The 20,603-nt window shown below is 46.1% G+C and overlaps 1 protein-coding gene across 7 annotated transcripts in view; it reads right to left on the bottom strand.

Annotated features, from left to right (window-relative positions):
• Positions 1 to 20,603, bottom strand: part of MCF2L2 (MCF.2 cell line derived transforming sequence-like 2) — a 204,964-nt gene that overhangs the window by 9,798 nt on the left and 174,563 nt on the right. For all 7 annotated transcript variants that reach the window (XM_080653993.1, XM_080653995.1, XM_080653996.1 and 4 more), the window contains one exon: positions 2,340 to 2,384. In XM_080653993.1, the coding sequence (XP_080510119.1) occupies positions 2,340 to 2,384 (45 nt within the window). The remainder of the gene's footprint in view (positions 1 to 2,339; positions 2,385 to 20,603) is intronic.

Below are 20,603 nucleotides of genomic sequence, written 5' to 3'. Positions count from 1 at the left end.
TGCACTGCCCATGAGGAAATCAGGGGACCAGCAGTACATCCTGCCTCTCTCTCCAATGAATGGATCGATTAACCAACGGTCACTGTGCACCTGCTATGTGCCCAGGGCTGTGACACGCTGCTGTGGGGAACAGCAACTCCCACACGTTGGGAGGCTGCTCCCGCCTGGGGGCATGTCAGGACAACTGTGTCAGGGCCTTAGCCCATTTTACAGATGAAGAAACTGAGATAAAAGAGGAATAATCACTTGGAGAAATTCCCTTGGCCCTAAGCACTGCAGCTGGAGTCTACAGCATTCCTGCTCTGCTCCATACGGCTCACAGGCAGGCTAGGGAGGCAGCAGGAAGATCCCACGGGGCAGCCCCAGGCCAGGGTCAGCCTAGTGAGCAGAGGGATCTGGGATCTGGAGGCTGGAGAATTTCTGTGTGGTGAGAACTCAGAGGGCCACACACCGGGAGGGAGGTCGTTCTGGGCAGAGTAATGGCCTTGAAGGGGAGCAGAAGGAACTTGCAGCTGGGGGTGCACTGGAGGCTCATTATCTGGGGGAGCAGCCGGTGGTCATGTGGGAAGTCCCCAACCTGCTACCCAGAGTCCCCCCAAACTGTGTTCTGGGGCCCAGGGTCGCCCCGGGTCAGGCGAGTGGGGGCTGTGTGAGCAGTATGGGAGCCGCCGTCAGCCCCCTCCTAGAGGCCTCCAGAAACCCTGGTTTAATTCCTGGTCCCAGCACGTGGTCGGGGTGAGGCAGTTGAGGGTAAAATGAGAGACTGGTTCAGGGAGATGCCTCCCACCGTCCTCCATATGTGACTCAGGGGCATCTGCTGTGACCCCTAGAGGTGCCTCTTTAGGGCGATCATCCCACCCGGGATGCCTATGCCAGGAGCAGACGGTTAGAGAAGCTATGTTGGTCCTGCAGGCAGACTGTAGGGGGGCTGGGAGCAGCCAGGCCCTGGATCACTCCCTGGGTGACCCAAAGGGCTGGGTCTCCAGGGTCCATGGTCTCAGTGCCCAGACAATGCTGCTTCCAGAGACCAGAAAGCCACCCGCTGCGAGGATGGGGGTGGGGGTCCTGGCCTCCAGCAGCTGTGGAACCCCCACAGCCTGCGGTGGGCATGGCTGGAGGCAACTTGGGAACTGAAAGACCTGACAAGTTCCAGATCCTTCTAAGTGCTCCTGAAGGGAGATGCAAATTTTACATCCCAACACAACGCAGCCACATAAGTGCATTTATAAAGTGAAACACAAGTTTATGGAACCATACTACTCTCACAATGTGTGATGTCTTCATTCTATTCAACACTCGTTATTTTTTTAATATATTTTTATTGACTTCAGAGAGGAAGGGAGAGGGAGAGAGAAATAGAAACATCACTGATGAGAGAGAATCATTGATCGGCTGCCTCCTGCATGCCCCCTACTGGGGACTGAACTCGAAACCCAGGCATGTGCCCTTGACCAGAATCGAACCTGGGACCCTTCAGTCCGCAGGCCGACGCTCTATCCACTGAGCCAAACCAGCTAGGGCTCAACAATTATTATGTTCTATTCTATTCTGCCCTACTCTGGGAGATAGAGGAGGAAAGGGGCTGTGGGAGGGGGTGGGTCGCCCACAATCATCTCACAAGATCTTTTGAGGGAGAGTTTCTTCTGAGACCAACTGCAGATGCTCTGTGTGTCCCCCCAGGTGTCTCCCCCAAGGGCCCTGGGCTCTGGGCAGCAGAGACAAAGCCCTATTCACCCCGTATCCCCCATGACTCCTGGGAGAAACCAGACTTGGTAGAACCTGGCAAACCTTGGAGAAAACCCCTCCGTCAAAGCCCCTGGTTTTACAGGGAGGAAAGTGCAGCTCGTGGGCTGCCGTTGCTGTACCTCTGTCACGTCCACATTTAATCCCTTCCTCCTGGGCTCCCTGGCCATGGGCTCTGTGGCACTAAGAGTCTTAGGTACTAAGCCTTCGGTACTGCGGAGGTGGCAGCACTGAGGGGACCCCAGGATCTTGGGTCCAGGGTCTGGCAGGTCACAGGCACATGACTGAACAGGTGAGACCCCCATTGCCCAGTGGGAGGAGCAGGGGCTTTGGAGTCAGACCTGAGAGCAGTTCTACTTTGCCAAGCGCTCACGACTGTGTGATCGCGGGTAAGCCACTTCATTTCTCTGAGCATCAGCTCCTTGTCTCTAAAATGGGGATGAGTTTCTATTCTGTAGTGTTGATGTTAGAAAAATGTTTACAAATGTCTGGCACATCATAGGAATTTAATAGACAACACTGTTATGATTGTTGTTAATAGTAATTACAAGGATACTACAGAGAAGCTCCCAGAACAAGAGGCTATTGTTACTCACATTTGGGGGAGATTTGTCTGCCATTGTCTTCATCCTCATAAACATCTGGGGGAGGAAACAAATTATAAACGTAATAAACGGCTTTAAAAGGAAACACAGAGCAAACACACACACACACACACACACACACACACACACACACACCAGAAAAACCACTACAAACATATAGGCCCTGGACAGATGTTCATTTGAGTAAAGACATATTTTAAGTGATGGTTGCATTCTTAGAAAATGAGCCGAATGGTACGTTGGCTCCAGTGCCAGCCAAGACCTGGCAGCATGTTGGGAAGATATTTCCCGGTTCATGTACCGGAAGAAGCATAAAGCATATTGGTGGAGAAGGACAAGAAGGATGGGAAAGGTGGGCCATGAAAACTCACGCTGGTAAGAACTGGGGTGGCTGCTCTTCCCTCAGTGGGCGATCTTTGTAGCACAGAGCACCTACCTCCTCAATGGTTAGGGGAATTTAGGTTTATTTTCAGCACTTAATGTTTAGAATCCTACTCTTTCGTTTGCTTAAACTATTGGATGAAATTTATTAACAAGTGAACCCATTAGTGAGTTTAAATGTTTTTTACAAATTACCAACTTTGGCCATGAAACTATGGCTTTTCCCTTGCTGCCCACTAGGTGGCACAAAGGGACCACTGTGGCTCCAGCGAGTTCAGCGGCAGCTCCTACCCCACAGGGCAAACTATTTTTATTTTCTTTCAAACTGGCTTTTTCTCTATTCTTTACAATTTGCCATCGCTTTTTCAGGACCATCTCTGTCACATAAGCTGACGTACAGCATTTTCACTCGGGAGATGGGGTGGTGGTGGTGGAGAGCTGCCTTAAAGTAATGCCCAAGCCCCTGGAGGAACAAATGTGGGGAACTAGTTGCGAAAGATAATATGTGACAGAGATGGTCCTGAAAAAGCAATGGCAAATTGTAAAGAACAGAGAAAAAGCCAGTTTGAAAGAAAATAAAAATAGTTTCCCTGTGGGGTAGGAGCTGCCGCTGAACTCGCTGGAGCCACAGTGGTTGCTTTGTGCCACCTAGTGGACAGCAAGGGAAAAGCCATAGTTTCATCGCCAAGATAATATGCTAACAAAATGCCTAAATCATCTCATTTAATCCTCACAGGAAGACTGTACAGCATTACCTCCATTTTATAAAATAAAGGATGAAAAGACCTTAAACACAAAGAGGTTAAGTAATTCACCCAAAGAGATGAAGCTGGATTTGAGCTGGGTCTGAAAGCCTTCAGTGCTCGAACCCTGAACTGTTGTGCTGTGCTGCCCACTAAGCTCCTTCTTGGCCATCTAGGGGTTAACGCAAGGGGTCACTTTCTGCCTAACCCATCCCAGTAGCTCTCCAGAGTTCACAAAGGAGCTCTCTCTAGGATGTTTCCATGGGTACTAGGCTGGATAAATACCGTTTGCTTGGTGGCCCAGAGTGTAAACTTGGACATCTAGGCCAGTCTATATCTGAAGCTTCCATTTCCTTTGCAAACCTGTCTTTGGCCCAAAGGAAGGGAATCACTCCTAAGCATTCAATCAATTGTTCTCAGATTTCACATATTCTTGTGGTGCGCCTCCCTCCCACCCACCTTCTTTCCCTTCCTTTCATGCATTTTCTGTTGCTCAAGTCTCTGCCAGTTTCTAGGGAAGTCTGAGCTGGCTGTCTTAGTCTTTCAAAGCTACTAGGAACTGGAGTCAAAGAAATGTTACAACTGGGAAACCACCTCTAGCTCAACAACCAGATGCTCTCAAATGTCTGTCTGGGTTGGTGTAAGCCCATAGAGGGGTGGTAGGTGGGGAGGACAAGCTGATGTGTCTATGGCTTTTCCCTTGCTGCCCACTAGGTGGCACAAAGGGACCACTGTAGCTCCAGCGAGTTCAGCGGCAGCTCCTACCCCACAGGGCAAACTATTTTTATTTTCTTTCAAACTGGCTTTTTCTCTATTCTTTACAATTTGCCATCGCTTTTTCAGGACCATCTCTGTCACATAAGCTGACGTACAGCATTTTCACTTGGGAGATGGGGTGGTGGTGGTGGAGAGCTGCCTTAAAGTAATGCCCAAGCCCCTGGAGGAACAAATGTGGGGAACTAGTTGCGAAAGATAATATGCTAACAAAATGCCTAAATCATCTCATTTAATCCTCACAGGAAGACTGTACAGCATTACCTCCGTTTTATAAAGTAAATGAGGAAAAGACCTTAAGCACAAAGAGGTTAAGTAATTCACCCAAAGAGATGAAGCTGGATTTGATGGAGCTAGATAACGTAGTTACTTTCAAACGGTATTTATCCAGCCTAGTACCCATGGAAACATCCTAGAGAGAGCTCCTTTGTGAACTCTGGAGAGCTACTGGGATGGGTTAGGCAGAAAGTGACCCCTTGCGTTAACCCCTAGATGGCCAAGAAGGAGCTTAGTGGGCAGCACAGCACAACAGTTCAGGGTTCGAGCACTGAAGGCTTTCAGACCCAGTTTAGTTAAAGCCTTGCCCATTTCCTCAGAGATTTGATGTGAATTTTTCAGTAAGACTAGAATACAAAGCTCCCCCTCCCCCCCAATTTGTATGGCTCCAAAATTTTTTAAAATATGTATTTTTATAGACAAAATGTCTGAAGTGAAATATTTACAGTGGTTATCTAGTTTATGTCTGATTTGCATTTCTGTATATTTTACACTTTTGATAATCTACATACATATTCTTTTTATAAGTAGAAAATGAAACTTAAAATAGTTAAAACCAATTGGTCAAACATCTAAAATAACCTGCAATCTCACCAGAAATGACTGTTTGCTAGAACTTATTTTCTTCATCATAAGAGTGCATGAAATAATTTTGAACGACAATAAGGTAATAATAAAAATAATGAAAGTAACTACATTATCTAGATCTAAAAGGAAATCCCACAGATAACAGCAAACAACCCTTAAGTGCTACACTAGAGGGTTTACAGGTATTAAAGCAGTTCTTCTCACCACCAAGACCCTGAGGGACCAGACAAGGGACCCACAATTAGGCCTGCACCCTGCACAGGGGGACGGGGGAGACACGGGGATGGGTGGGGGGTGGGCGCTGTGACTTACAAGCGTTAGTAGACAGGCCCTTCCTCTGATACCTTTGTGGCAGAATGGTTATTCAAATGTTATGTATCCTTCAATGGCCAAGGCTTTGCACATCGGGGACAAAAACTGAATTCAGAATCCAGGATTTTCAGCACAACTCAAGTTAGTAAAATACTACTACTTAATTCTTTTACGTTCACCAGTAGCACCAGGAATAGCATGTTCATCTGTTCGGTGACTGTTCCTCCTGAAGTTGCTTGGGTTCTCAGGAGAAATCCCACCCTACAGCCTTCCCCCACCCAGGCCTTATTGCTACTGGCATGAGGAATCCTATCACCGTGTCCTCACGCCAGTAGACTGGCAGGCAGAGAAAGCAGTTGCCACCCTGGAGGGAGTAATTGTACTGATCAGCATGAGGATGTCGGCTGTTACTAGAGGAAGGTGTCTGGCCTGTTACTAGAGGAAGGTGTCTGGCGTCTGGTGTCTGGTGACTCACCAGGACATTTCACAACCCTCCCATGCCATCACTTGTAACCGTAAATAAGCAAATGAAAAAGAACAATGGCCAGACAAGAGCCTGGGGCGCCCACTACAGATGTCACTAGCAGAATTGCCAGAGGGGAAGGAGGGGGATGTAGAATTAGTGGGAGGGAGATGATGACTGAAAGACAGGACCCAAGGACCAACTGCAGCAGCAGGAGGGAGGCAGAGATTTAAGGAGGACTCTTACTCTGCCCCTGGTGGAAATATTCTTCTTGGGAACCACTCCCTCTAGGTCCACTGAGACTAAGATTGCAGGGACGGGGAGGACAAATTCCCCATGCGGATATTTGACAGGAGTGTGATAATGAATAAGGTCACAACTTGACCTCTTGGCTCCCAGATGCATATATTCTGCCTCCGGGGGGCCTGGTGCCATCGGTCTAAGGTAGCACCCCCACCCCGCAGTGTCATGCCCAATGCTGCTGCTCATCCTCGCTTTCCAAAGGCTACTCCACGGCTTTGTCAGGCTGGCCGCTTCTGAGTGGGGTGACGTGTGGTAGGACCGGTGGGTGGATTCTGTGATCTATGCACACGCTGCATCTCTCCATCAAAGCAATGGAGACACCACGAGAGTCCCTGCAGTGATGCTCCCTGAGGCACTGTGGGCAGGAAAGCACACGGGTCAACCCCACTCAGGATGAATCGCTGTGCTTTCCAGCCTGGAGGGGGTCTCATGAAATCAACTCATGGGATGGTATCCAGCTGGGGCTCGGCTTAGATCTCCGTGCTGGTGGTTGGACCGTCAACAGTGGAATTGCTCCATCAGCCTTGATGGCAGGGAGCCCATGCTGCTGGACCCAGGCTCAGCCTCCCATTCTGCTGCCAGGACTTCTCCACTTATGAGCCCACTGTGCGGCACTGGGTGCTGAGAGAGGAGCTGGCTGGCACTTGCTGGCTAAGCCATCCAGTGACCTCGGTTGTTTGGTACCTTCTCTGCAATGGATATTCTCTGGTGGGCATTACTGCATGATTCAAAGATCCTCACATTTTGAGCTTATGTCCATACGTCTATGGGTCTCTTCCCAGCCAGATCATGTTGTAATTTGATGTTAGTTATTGTTCTGGAAGAGGTCAGGAGTTTTCTGCATAACCTTGGGGGGCGAAGGGAGGAGAAGGGTTTGTCTTCCGACAAGGGAGAGTGGGCCACTTCTGCCAGCCCATGGGAGCAAGGACATGTACCCACACTCCTCATCCCAAGTCTTAGGGCCCCATGTCTTTCCCATGAGGGCCTGTCTTACCTGCTCACCTCTTGGCACTAGGAGCCCAATATGACCAGGCAGCAGACCTGCCTTGGCTGGGAATTCATCCTTCTCTCAAGTGCTGTGCTATAGGAGATAAGGGGCTGAACACTGGCAAAGGGGTCCTCTGAGTCTCACACTGTGCTCCTCAGTTGGTGATTAATCTGAGCCTGTCATCTTTTCAATGCATCAGTGGTGCTCAGCAATAGCGTCCCAAGTCCACAGTCCTGACAGTTGATATTTCCCCCAAACCTCTCAGACACTGCACCAGCTGGTACATCCCTGTCCACCTACTTCCGATGCCAGGTCACCACAGGTGAAGGTCTAAGCCAGTGGTCGGCAAACCGCGGCTCGCGAGCCACATGCGGCTCTTTGGCCCCTTGAGTTTGGCTCTTCCACAAAATACCACGGCCTGGGCAAGTCTATTTTGAAGAAGTGGCGTTAGAAGAAGTTTAAGTTTAAAAAATTTGGCTCTCAAAAGAAATTTCAATCGTTATACTGTTGATATTGGCTCTGTTGACTAATGAGTTTGCTGATCACTGATCTAAGCAAATGGACTGCTATAGCCGTCCAGGAACCAGGGCTATCAATAGCACCTGCCACTAACGATGGGGTGGCCAGCAAGTAGCCCAACACCAGAATCCCATCCTTTCTAGGACCTTTACTGGTGCTAACAGTCTCAGGTCAGGTTTCTCAGAAGCAGGTTATGCAAGCAAGTTATAGAGAAAGGGCTTTTAGATGAAACTGTTAGGCAATGAGGGCAAAAGACAGAGAAGTGAAGAAGCCAGTTACAGGCGTGGGTTCAGTTGACGTCTAGCATCAGCCTGATGCCCTGGAAAACCCTGGAGCAGGGATTGTACCACAAATGTCCCATTTTGAGGCAGAGGAATCAGTCAGTCATTGGCTGGTGCTAGTTATTGTTCTAGAAGAGGTCAGTAAGGGATGTGAGACACATCCCTTACAGGAGACCATAACCTCTGGGGAAGTGCCTGGTGATGGAGTTCTGGGGCAATTCTCAGAATGCCACAGCGGTGAGCTGTTAGCAGCTAACCTCACAGCAGCTGAACAGTGGGTGCCCCCGCCTGATAAAAAGAATTGGGCAAGGTGTCAACAGCCTCTACTGTACCACTGTGTGTGGGCTTTCATTTTTAAAGAAAAAAAATTAATAGATTTTAGTTATAGGTTTACAGAAAATTTGAGCAGAAAGTACAGATAATCCCCGTATAAACCATCTCCATTCTCTCCTCACACAGCTTCTCCTATATTAACATCTTGTGCCCAGCTGGTGTGGCTCAGTGGTTGAGCTTCGACCCATACACAAAGAAGTCACCGGTTCAATTCCCAGTCAGGGCACATGCCCGGGTTGCAGGCTCTATCCCCAATGGGGGGTATGCAGGAGGCAGTATGTTGCTCTCTCATCAACATTTCTATCTCTCTCTAAAAATCAAGAAAAACATATTTTTAAAAAACCATTTTGCATTAAGGTGATACATTTGTTACAATTGGTAAACCAATACCGATGCATGTTAACTGAAGCCCATAGTTTACATTAGGGTTTATTCTTTGTGCCTATAGTTATGGGTGATGACAAATGCATAGTGTCATGTGTCCATCATTATGTCACGTAAAATAGTTTCATTGCCCTAAAACTCTCCTGTGCTCCATCTAGCTATTCGTGCCCCCACCCCAAAATGCCTGGTAACCACTGATCTTTTCACTGTTTTTATTCTTTTGCCTTTTCCAGAATGTCATATAGATGGAATCATACAGTATATAGCAGGGGTCCTCAAACTTTTTAAACAGGGGGCCAGTTCACTGTCCCTCAGACCGTTGGAGGGCCGGACTATAGTTAAAAAAAAAACCTATGAACAAATTCCTATGCGCTCTGCGGGCCCGGGACGAGTCAGCTGCTAAGCAGGACAGGCAGCAGCACCCGGCGGGCCGGATAAATGTCCTCGGCGGGCCGCATGTGGCCCGTGGGCCATAGTTTGAGGACGCCTGGATATAGCCTTTAAAAACTGACTTCTTTTACTTAGCAATATACCTTCAAGTTTCCTCATGTCTTTTGTGACTTGATAGCTCACTTCTTTTCGTTGCTGAATAATATCTCATTGTATGGATGTACTCTGGTTTGCTACTCATTTGAGTAAATACCAAGGAGTTAGATGGTTGGACCATATGGCAAAACTATCTTTAGCTTTTGTAAGACACTGCCAAACTGACTGTACCATTTTGCATTCCCACCAGCAATGAATGAGAGTTCCTGTTGCTCCATATCCTCACCAGCATTTGTGAATATTTTCAGTGAATTGTACTACTTTTCACAACGTAACTGTTTTTTGTGTTTTGGTTTTTTGTTTTTTTTTTTGAGGTTTGGTCAGTCTCCTGACGAGCTGACAGTTTATATGAACCTAACCAGTGAAAGCATCACCAAAGCTTTGACTTAATAGTCATCCCACTGTTATTTTTCCGTCTTCTGAAACCAGCCTGCTTTCCTAGCACTGAAAGTGTGTGCATGCATGTGTGCGCACACACAGCTACACACAGACACATCTGGGCAAATCCACATCCTTACGTTTGGGATGAAGGAGAAGTTTAACTCTATCAATTTGCTCACATCTGCAGATTGTAGATTGTGCCCATATTGGCCCTCTGTCCTTAAGCAAAGGGTCTTCTAAAGCTCTCTTTAAGGGATTCTTGGCACATGAAAAAAAGAGCAGCTAAATGTCTGAAGAATAAAACATACTCTATGACCAGGTAAGGCTGCTGGCTCAATTTTCTAACAGTTTTTGATAATCAGAAGAGTCTCCTGTTACATAAATAACCTGTAGGTTGAGAATGGAATTCTGAGTATATACTTTACTCATCTGTAGGGCCCTCCGAAAGAGGAGTCCAATACCAGGGGTCAGTCTTCCTTCATTTCAAGGTTTTCAAAATAGAAAAGGAAGCTGGGATGTGGCTTGATCTGAGACAGTATTGAGGGATAAAGCCAATTATTTAGGAGACAAAAATATGATTTTACCTTTTTAAAAAAAAAAAAGTTTTCACAAGCCAATACAAAGTATCCATGGAAAACAATACATAAAAATTTCACATTGAGGCAGGATAGTGAGAAGCTAGGAAAATTCTTTGGCAAGTGGAATGGGGAAACTGAGACAGATGGCTGAACAAACTGGTCAAGTAATTTATAGTCAGATAATAAATCTCAAGGTCTTATCTTCCCTAACCAAGGACACTTAGGAGCAAATGGTTTACACATTCCAGGCTGTGCTGGGACACACCTGCCTCGGTCCCTCTTCGGTGACGTTGTTGTTTTTTATACTCATTGGAGGATATGTTTATTAATCTTTTTTCATTTTCTTTTTAGAGCAGTGGTTCTCAACCTTTCTAATGCCGCGACCCTTTAATACAGTTCCTCATGTTGTGGTGACCCCCAATCATAAAATTATTTCCGTTGCTACGTCATAACTGTAATTTTGCTACTGTTATGAATCATAATGTAAATATCTGTGTTTTCCGATGGTCTTAGGCGACTGCTGTAGAGCCTAAGACCATCGGAAAACACATAATTTTATGGTTGGGGGTCACCACAACATGAGGAACTGTATTAAATGGTCGCGGCATTAGAAAGGTTGAGAACCACTGTTTTAGAGAGAGAGGAAGGAAGAGAGAGGAAGGAGAGACATTGATATGAGAGAGAAACATTGCTCTGTTGCTTCCCGTACACTCCCCAAGCGGGGATTGAACTGGCAACCTAGGTATATGCCCTGACTGGGAATCAAACCTATAGTCTTTTAGGTAGATGGACAACACTCCAACCAACCGAGCTACCTGGCTGGGGCATTCAGTGACATTCTTAAGATGAAAGTGACCAGAGAATGATCCTGACCCCTCTATACGCTCATCTTGATGATTCAGCATATTGAAGGACACACCTGGAAAGCTGTGAGTATTCCACTGAGGTCCTCCCGAGACCTCCCCTAAAATCCCTGCCTTTAGAAAACAGATTAAAAACCCTCAAGATATAGGAGGCCAGTGCATACTCTCCTTGAGCACCCACGCCTCCCCCCACCCCCTTTTCTCAGGCCTATACTTTTGCTTTCCTAAATAATATATATTTGTATTGATTTCAGAGAGGATGGGAGAGAGAGAGAGATTGAAACATCAATGATGAGAGAAAATCATTGATCGGCTGCCTCCTGCATGCTCCCCTGAGTCCACAACCTGGGCATGTGCCCCTATTATGACCTCCTAGTTAATTGGTCGATGCTCAATCACTGAGCCATGCCAGCTAGGCCTCCACTGTCTTGCCTTTGCTTAGAGAACTGTCCATGGACACTGAACACTGGAAAGAATGGCACATGCATTCCTCCCTGAACTAGCTGGAGTGGGGCTGGCTCACCAGGCTCTCCTAGTCTTAGGGGCCTCCTTCATCCTCCTCCTTCACTAGAGTCTGAGACCTGCCCTGGCTGTATGACATTTACCAGGGGAATGGTCAAGGGACACCACTTGCTGGATGCTACAGTTAACATCTAACTGGCTGTAAGTCTTAAAGTGGGAGAATCCCCTTTCATCCTCTTAAGAGCTGTTTGGTTGGCTCACAATAGTTCCCCCTTTCTCCCTCCTCTGTCCTGAAATGCCAACTATTATAGTAACCTTTGGGGGTTACATTAGCTCAACAAATAAACACTTACTGGACACTGGAGGTCAGAGATGGGTAAAATGTACCTTCAGCTAAATTTCATCAGAGTAGTTTGTTAGATAGCCTGATGTGATTATTCAGCACCTATACAAGTGCCAGGCCTTTGTATACTATGAGGCCTGAGGGAAGCTTAAACAATAAGACAACTTCCATGCCCTAGAAGAAAAAATCATGTTCTGGTGGAGAGGGAAAAAAAATCACATCATAAAATTATAACACAGCATGTTAAATTCTGTACTAGAGAGCTTCGTAAGATACAGTGGATACAGAGGGGAGAGAGAGGGACTCAGCCGTCTCCTCACTCCTTCCCGCCTCTGTCATCTCTTCGTTTTAGGTCACAGGTGCCTCCGTTAGGGTCAGTGGGGAGCTTCTCGCCTGAACCGGATCACAGTCTCCAAGTTCATTCGGTAAGCATTTATGAAATGCCCACTGCGTTCCTTGCATAGGGAGAGGAATTACAGATGAGAAAGTTTCTAAGTCGGCAGGAGCACCAGCGAGAACTTAACCCTGAAAGAGGTGTGAGTGGGTCTCCCTCCCAGACAAGGAAGTGAAGAGAGGAAGAGCGGTGATCAGGGAATGAGGGGAGCTGGTATAATTGCCGACTCTGTAAACTAGGAGGCGGGGCAGCCCGGTGAAAGTAGCAGATTTGGAAGTTCTCATTTGAAAGCTCAAGAGAACAGCCAGGAAAACAAAGGTAATTAAGGGAGGTTTCAAAATGGTAGGTCTGACCTCACCTGACAACACAGCAAGCAAGCAGGAGGAAAGATGCCCCAGGCTGGCAGTGGGGTTGAAGAACTAATCGTGTGTGTTTTTTTAATTGAAAATCCCTGGTAATAAGTTAAGTGCTAAAAATATCAATAAAAGAATTCATGTAGAATTAACATGAACTGTGTACAATATTTGACACTTTTTAAAAAGACCTCAGTACACACCTAGCACTTGCTTCAAACTGCAGTCCCTTGACCTGAGATTAAAAAAAAAAATCAGCACTCCCAAAAGTAATCCAATTTGATTTGGTTTTCCATATGGATTTTATACACACATGTATACTAAGAGAGAATACTATAAGAACATATGAGAGTCTGTAGATCTGCCTTATTTTCCTGGCAATTCACAAACGTTTCTGCAGTCCTGGCTGGTTTGACCCTGGCCTCCTCTTCCCCTTCGCTGTCCCTCCCTCGGCATTCCCTGCGAGCCTTGATTCTGGGTCCCTCCCACTTTCCACAGTTAGCGCCCTTAATGCTGAATTAAGGAATAAACTACGTACCCATTAAGTGCTCACTTTTTCCACCGGAGCCCAAAATATCTGACTGGGTGAGGGGGAGATCAGCTGTTTCAGGGGCAGTGATCAGAACTGCATTCTTTGCTCAGGTGTTGTCCCAGCTAATGGGACAACACCAGGTCTCAGCCTCCAGCGGCTCCCCACTGCCTTCACCAGCACACAAGCCAAACTCCTCAGCCTGATACATGTTTGCAGCCTGCCTCCCCTCTCCCGACCTTATTTCCTCCACTCTACCTATGAGCCTCTCAGGCAAGGCTGCAGATCATCACTGAAAGATGCTCACTGAGAGGCAGCTCAGTGATTTCCAAAGGTTCCTGGGTCCACCCTCAGCCCATGTGACTGCCACAAGTTGTCCAGTTGCTGGATGGGCCTGTGTGGCCTTGATTTCCCAGCCCCGGGCTCTGGCTGTCAGCACCATATCCCACGCACGGCACCCCACGCACCGCACTGTGCTGTCCCACGGAGCTGCCTGCCCCAGAGCCCTTCCCGGTGAGCATGATGTTTCCCGCCATCTCCCTAGGCCTTCTGGTCACAGGTAGTCAGGCCACAAATGAAGCGGCTGTCCCAAACCACAGAGCCTGCCTCCCTCCTTGAATTGTCCCACTGTTGTGTCCCACCCATCAGGCCACACGCTACTCGTCCCTGCCCAAGCCCTATCTGACTCCCCCAGTTCCTCTGTCTCCAGAGGCCTTGTCTCCACATCCTCAGAGGCTGCTGTGTCCTTCCTGCCACCATAGCGGCCCGTGTGGCTGGGGCCCCTGTATGCCTGGGTGACAGGTGGTGTAGAGCAGTGCATGAATGAACTGGGGGGATAAGGTTGTATGTGTCAGGGCTTTGTGAAGTGCTGGACAGATGTACGGTCCTGGTATTCCTAATCTTAGAACCTTCCAACCCTCCCCTGTTCCCTGATGCCCGAGTCTGTGTTCTGCCCCTGGAGTCTTGTCTTTTCTCAGGGACCAGCCCACGGCCCTGCTCCTGCTCACACACAGGGCGTGAGGGCCCTTGCGAATTCCTAGAGCTCTCGCTGTTGGCTGACTCACAGTAACATTGCAACCGACCCTGCACGATGAGCCATGCTCAGAAGACCTGGTTCTGCTGCTGGAACATTGTGTGAAATGGACTCTCCGATGCCTGTCTGTGAAAAGAAGGGGCTGGGACCACACCTCTGAGTCTGTCTTTCCGTTCAGCAGTTTTTTGTTTTGTTTTGTTTTCAATCTAAATGACATGCTAGGTTCTGGTGCTGCTTCTTATCTAGATTTCACGTACACTGCTGTGACAACTTAGGGAGCACAGTGCTAGCACTGAAGAGGATTTGAAAAATGTGCTTCTAAACTGTTACCTGGATAAATACCATGTCCTCATAACAAACGTGTCTTTTTCTTCAGGTCAGGATAGGGCAATTCAGTTAAAATCTAAATTGTAGATTAAGCTCAATATTGCAAAGATGTCAGTTCTTACCAAACTGACCTATAGATTTTACACAATCCCAATTAAAATATTAGTGAGCATTTTTCCTGCAGAAATTGATAAGCTAATCCTACAATATATACAGAAATGTAAAGGATATGGAATAGCCAAAACAACCTTTAAAAGGAGAAACAAAGTTGAAAAACTCAAATGATTGCTCAACCAGGCATGGCTCAGTGGTTGAGTTTCGACCTATGAACCAGGAGGTCGCAGTTCGATTCCCAGTCAGGGCACATGCCCAGGTTTCGGGCTTGATCGCCAGTGTGGGGTGTGCCAGAGGTAGCCAATCAATGATTCTCTCTCATCATTGGTGTTTCTATCTCTCTCTCCCTCTACCTTCCTCTCTGAAATCAATAAAAAAAAAATGTATTTAAAAAAACTCAAATGATCCTATTTGAAGACTTATTAGAAAGCTACAGTTAATCAAAATAGTAATCAAGGTATTGCTGTCAAGATAGACAGTAGATCCGTGAACCAAACAGAGCATCCAGAAATAGGTGCACTTACACAAAGTCAGCTGGAGAAATGGTAATGGAACAACTGGCCTTAAATAAGCAAAAACTGGACTTTAATCCACACTTCACACCATACACTGACAACACAACAAAACCTCAAAACGGACCAGACACTTAAATGTAAACCTTAAACTATAAAACTTGTAAGAGAAAACATAGGAGAAAATCTTTGTGACCATTAGACAAAGATTTCTTAGGCACAACATCAAAAATATGATGCATACATTTTTTAAAACTGGATTTCATCAAAATTAAAATCTTGTGTTCTTCAAAAGGCACTACTAAGAGAACGAAAAGATAAGCCACACACTGAAAAAACAATATTTGCAAAACAAATATCTAATAAAGGACTTGTATCTAAGAAATAAAAAAAAAAACCTCTCAAAACTCATCTTCTTCTATATATATATATATAAAGAGGTAATATGCTAATTGGTTCTAACAGTGTCCCAGTCACAACCGGTCAAAGGTACTCATGCACAGGAGCTGGTGGGTGGGGACAGGGGCAGGGACTTGTGTCACCAGGACATGAGGCTGGAGGGGGGTGTCACGACAGGCTCTCTGCGGAGGGGGGGGGCATCAGGACGGGGGCGGGGCCTTGGCGGAGAGCTCTCAGCACTCCTGCTCCGGGGTCTGAAGGCATGGAGAGGAGCGGAGAGCAGATAGGCAGTTAGGGGGATCAGGCCAGGAGGGGAGAGCAGTTAGGGCCATCAGGCCAGCAGGGGAGCAGTCAGGGGCATCAGGCAGGCAGGCAGGTGAGTGCTTTAGGAGCCAGTGGTTCTGGATTGCGAGAGGGATCCCAGATTGGAGAGGGTGCAGGCCAGGCTGAGGGACCCCCCCACCTCCATGCAGGAATTTTGTGCACCAGGCCACTAGTAAGAAAATAATGAGCAAAGATTCGAACAGACACTTCACCAAAGAAGATATTTGGATGGCAAAGAAGCACACGAAAAGATGCTCAACCATTAGTCACTAGGAAAAAGCAAATTAAAATCCCAATGACAAACCACTACACATCTATTAGAAAGCTAAAGTTAAAAAGACTAACAATACCAAGTGTTGGTGAGGATGGGGGGAGCAAGTGAAACTCCCATACACTGCTGTGACAATATAAGGAAACAGTTCAGCAATTTCTTAGAAAGTTAAACATGCACCTGCCACATGGCCTAAGCATTTTACCTGAGAGAAATGAAAACATATGTTCACAAAAGATTTGTACTTGAATGTTCATAACAGTGTTATTCAAAATAGCCCCTTAAGTGGAAACAGACCAAATGTTCATTAACAGGTAAATGGATAAAGAAATTGGGGTATATCCAAACAAGAGTATACTACACAGTAATGTACTATAGTTACACTAAAAAGCATGAGTGAATCTCAAAATAAGTATGTTGAGTGAAAGAAACCAGTCCAAAAAAAAGCACATGTTATATGATTCTCTTTATGGAATTCTAGAAAATTCAAACTAATCTATAGTGACAGAAAAATCAGTGATCACCTGAAAAGCAGTGGGAGGTGAGGAAGGGGCAGGAGAAAGCTAATAAAAAAGAAGCACGAGTTCGGCCAATGGTGCTCAGTGGTTGAACATCAACCTATGAACCAGGAGGTCACAGTTCGATTCCTGGTCAGGGCACATGCCTGGGTTGCAGGCTCAATCCCCAGTAGGGGGTGTGCAGGAGGCAGCGATCAATGATTCTTTCTCATCTTTGATGTTTCTGTCTCTCTCTTCCTCTCCTTTCCTCTCTGAAATATATATATATCTCTCTCTTCCTCTCCTTTCCTCTCTGAAATATATATATATATATCTCTTCCTCTCCTTTCCTCTCTGAAATACATATATATATATATATATATATATATATATATATATATATATATTTTTTTTTTTTTTTTTTAAAGCACAAGGAAACTTTGTGGGGTGATGTGTTCATTATCTTGATGGTGTTCCTGCTTTCAGAGGTTTGTATATATGTCAACACTTATCAAACTGTATACTTTAAATATGTGCATTTATTATGTTAATGATACCTCAATAAAACTGTTTTAAAAACAGTTGTTTAAGGTCTCTGTCCAGAAACTTCAATAAGATAAAATGCATATTCCTAGACATTAACCCTCACTATTCTAATTCCCCAGATCTGGGGAAGGACCCAGAAAGCTGCATTTGTAACAAGCCCTCCTAGTCATTCTAATGCAGGTTGTCCTTAAACCAACCTCTGTGAAACACTGGTCTTTGGGAGGAAGGGTTTCTGGAACAATCGTGTGACTAGAACGTTGTTTCTGGGGAAAACAGTAACTTTTTCTACTAGGGGTGTTACAGCTTTCTATTTTATGCCTCTTGCACTCATACTCAATTACCATAAAATACACTGAGTGGCCAGATTATTATGATCTCTGAACAAATAATAATCTGGCCACTTAGGACATATCCTATATAACAAAAGGCTAATATGCAAATTGTCCCCTCGATCAGGAGTTCGACCAGCAGGCAGGCTGGCCAACCGCCCATGTCCCCTCCCCCTGGCCAGGCTGGCCAGACCCCACCTGTGCATGAATTCATGCACTGGGCCTCTAATATATATATTTAGTATAGTATATTTAGTATGATATTAATAGTTCAAAGACAAATGTAAGTCATAGTTTCCCCCATCTTATACTTATATAATTTAAAATCAATTATGTACTCTTGTTACTATTTCCTGGCAGAGGCCTACAGTTTAAATCAAGAACTGTGTCGCTTGGTTGTGACAGAAAACCGACGTGGTGGTTTTCCAATCACACTTCTTAACGTATCTTTTCTACACGACGCACACTCACCCTCGCTTCCTCCTGACCACCTGACGATCAAAGCAGACACAGAAAGGATATGAAATGGTTGCATTCCTGTTAAATCTCCAGAGACAAAGCTTATCTTTTCATCATACGTAATAATAGACAAACATGTAAATTGACCATACCTCCGCTACACCCACAGCCAATCAGAGTGAGTATGCAAATTAACCTCCAACAAAGATGGAAGTTAATTTGCATACATAGGCGCCCAGCAGCCTGGGTCCCGGGAACTTTCTCAGCACCCAGGTCACTCTGAGGTAGGCCCCTATGGGTCCTGAGCAACCTGGGAAGGGCCTGAGCCAGGGGGCTCCTGGGCAGGGGCGGAGCTGGGCGACAGGAGGGAGCTGAGGGTCCCCTGTCCAGGCCCCAAGCCTCAGGACCCAAGGCTCGGCCAGAGGCTTGGGGCCTGGGCAGGGATGGAGCAGGGCAATCGGAGGGAGCAGGGGGGCCCCTGCCCAGGCCCAGAGGCTTTAGGCCTTGGCAGGGGTGGAGCCAGAGATCAGAGGCAATTGGTGTGAACTATAGAGGAAATACCTTTTCTGACCGCTCATTGGCTAAGCTCCCTGCTTGCCACTGGTAATATTCTTAGTAACTTGGGTATAAGAATCCAAAAAGGTGATCTAGGGTTTTTCCACCACATTCCTGGAGAAAAAAACAAAGGTCTGCTGCTGGAGGGCTAAGAAATGTCATATCCTGCCCTAGCTGGTTTGGCTCAGTGGATAATGCCTCGGCCTGCCGACTGCAGGGTTCAGTTCGATTCTGATCAAGGGCCTGTACCTAGGTTGCAGGCTCCTCCCTGGCTGGGGCCCACGTCAGGGCTCATGCAGGAGGCAACCAATCACTTGTTTCCTCTCACTTTGATGTTTCTCTCTGTCTTTCCCTTTCTCTTCCACATTTTCTAAAAATCAATGGAAACATATCCTCAGGTGAGGATAAAAAAAAAAAAAGAAAGAAAGAAATGTCATATCCTATGAAAGACACATCTTGAAAATGCCTAAAGAAAGTTGTCATTTTTTCATGGTGAAGGGACTGGAGTCCGTGTTGATGAAAACACCTTGGTGGTTGCAGTGACTGGCAGTGGCTGCAGCAGTGGGGTGATGGGGCTGGTGACATCCCCTGATCAGCCCGGTCGCCTCAGTAGGACATCCCCTGAGGGCTCCCAGTATGTGAGAGGGGGCAGGCTGGGCTGAGGGACCCCCCCACCCCAGTGCACGAATTTTGTGAACCGGGCCCCTAGTATTTATATAATTTTCCTTACCAAGTACAGAACAACATTGCCAGTATAAATGATAGGAAACAGATTTTCCATATGAGATCCACATTTCTTAACCCTAGCAACATTACCTAAAGGAAATATTAAAACTCAATTGATGAAACTTGTGGATTGTTCTCTAAAATATCCCTGCTGTAATGAGGGTATATTGGGAAAAAAAAGTGACAGGGTGAAGCCCACTCAAAGATGACTTTTAATTATTAAAAGGACTACAGCAAGTGACATTTGTGAAAATGGTGCAAAAAGTATTATATTCTTCCAAAAACTCCACATGAAAGCACGGAAAAAACTGGCAAAGTAGCCAGAAACTGTATTTTCAGAACACTGGGAGTCAAACAAAGGCGGACAGCATTCCAGACAGCATTGATTTAAGAGAAATGGCTGCATTTCAGTGTGAACAGCGAGCTGTGTGGTGTTTTAGTTGCCCTGTCCCATTCTGCCCCCGACTCTTGGTGACAGCCTTGGACACCAAGGACCTGCAATCGTTGTGAGCTTTAGCAATCATGATGAGCTTTAGCAATCTGGCTGCCACAGGAGGGGCAGCACAGGACAGGAGCTCCTTCAAAGTCTCATCTCAGAGAACTGTCATTATTCCTTTGTCTGGGGTTTCCTTGCGATACCCTCATTGCAAATTTGTCTTTATTAGGTCCAATTCAAAGCTTGGCTAGTGTAAAAAGCCTTTCCCCCGGGGCATTTATAGAAAATGAGTGGAGGCAATTGTTTAACTTCCTTAGAAAGTTAACACAGAGTTACCATATGGCCCGGCATATAGAACCCAGGGAATTGATGACATAGGATCACACAAAGACATGTACACAAGTTTCCATAGCAGCATTATGCACAATATCCCAAAAGTAAAAACAACTCAACTATCCGTCAACAGGTGAATGGATAAACAAATATGGTATGTCCATACAATACACTACTATTATTCACCTGTGGAAAAAAGTGAAGCACTTATTCATGCTACAACAGGGATGGATACTGAGAAAATTAGGCTGAATGAAACTGGACAGAAAGTGCCACATTTTATCTGATTCCATTTATATAAAATGTCCAGAATAAAAATGTACATAGAGACAGAAGGTAAATCAGTGGTTGTCAGGGGCTGGAGGGAGGAGATGGGGAACGGGTGTTAATGGTACATGGTTTTATTGCGGGGGGAGGGAGGGTGAAAATATTCTGGAATTTGTCACGCGGCGATGGTTGCACAACCTCATGAATAGACTAAACCCCAATGATTTGTACACTTTAAGAGAGTGAATTGTATAATAATTATATTTCAATTTTTTTAAAAAAGTAGTACAGCTTCTGAAAGTCGTATTGGCCATTTAAATTTCCATGAACAAT

This window comes from Plecotus auritus, assembly GCF_963455305.1.
Source record: "Plecotus auritus genome assembly, chromosome: 2".
NCBI lineage: Eukaryota > Metazoa > Chordata > Mammalia > Chiroptera > Vespertilionidae > Plecotus > Plecotus auritus.
This window is presented reverse-complemented; position numbering and strand designations above follow the sequence as displayed.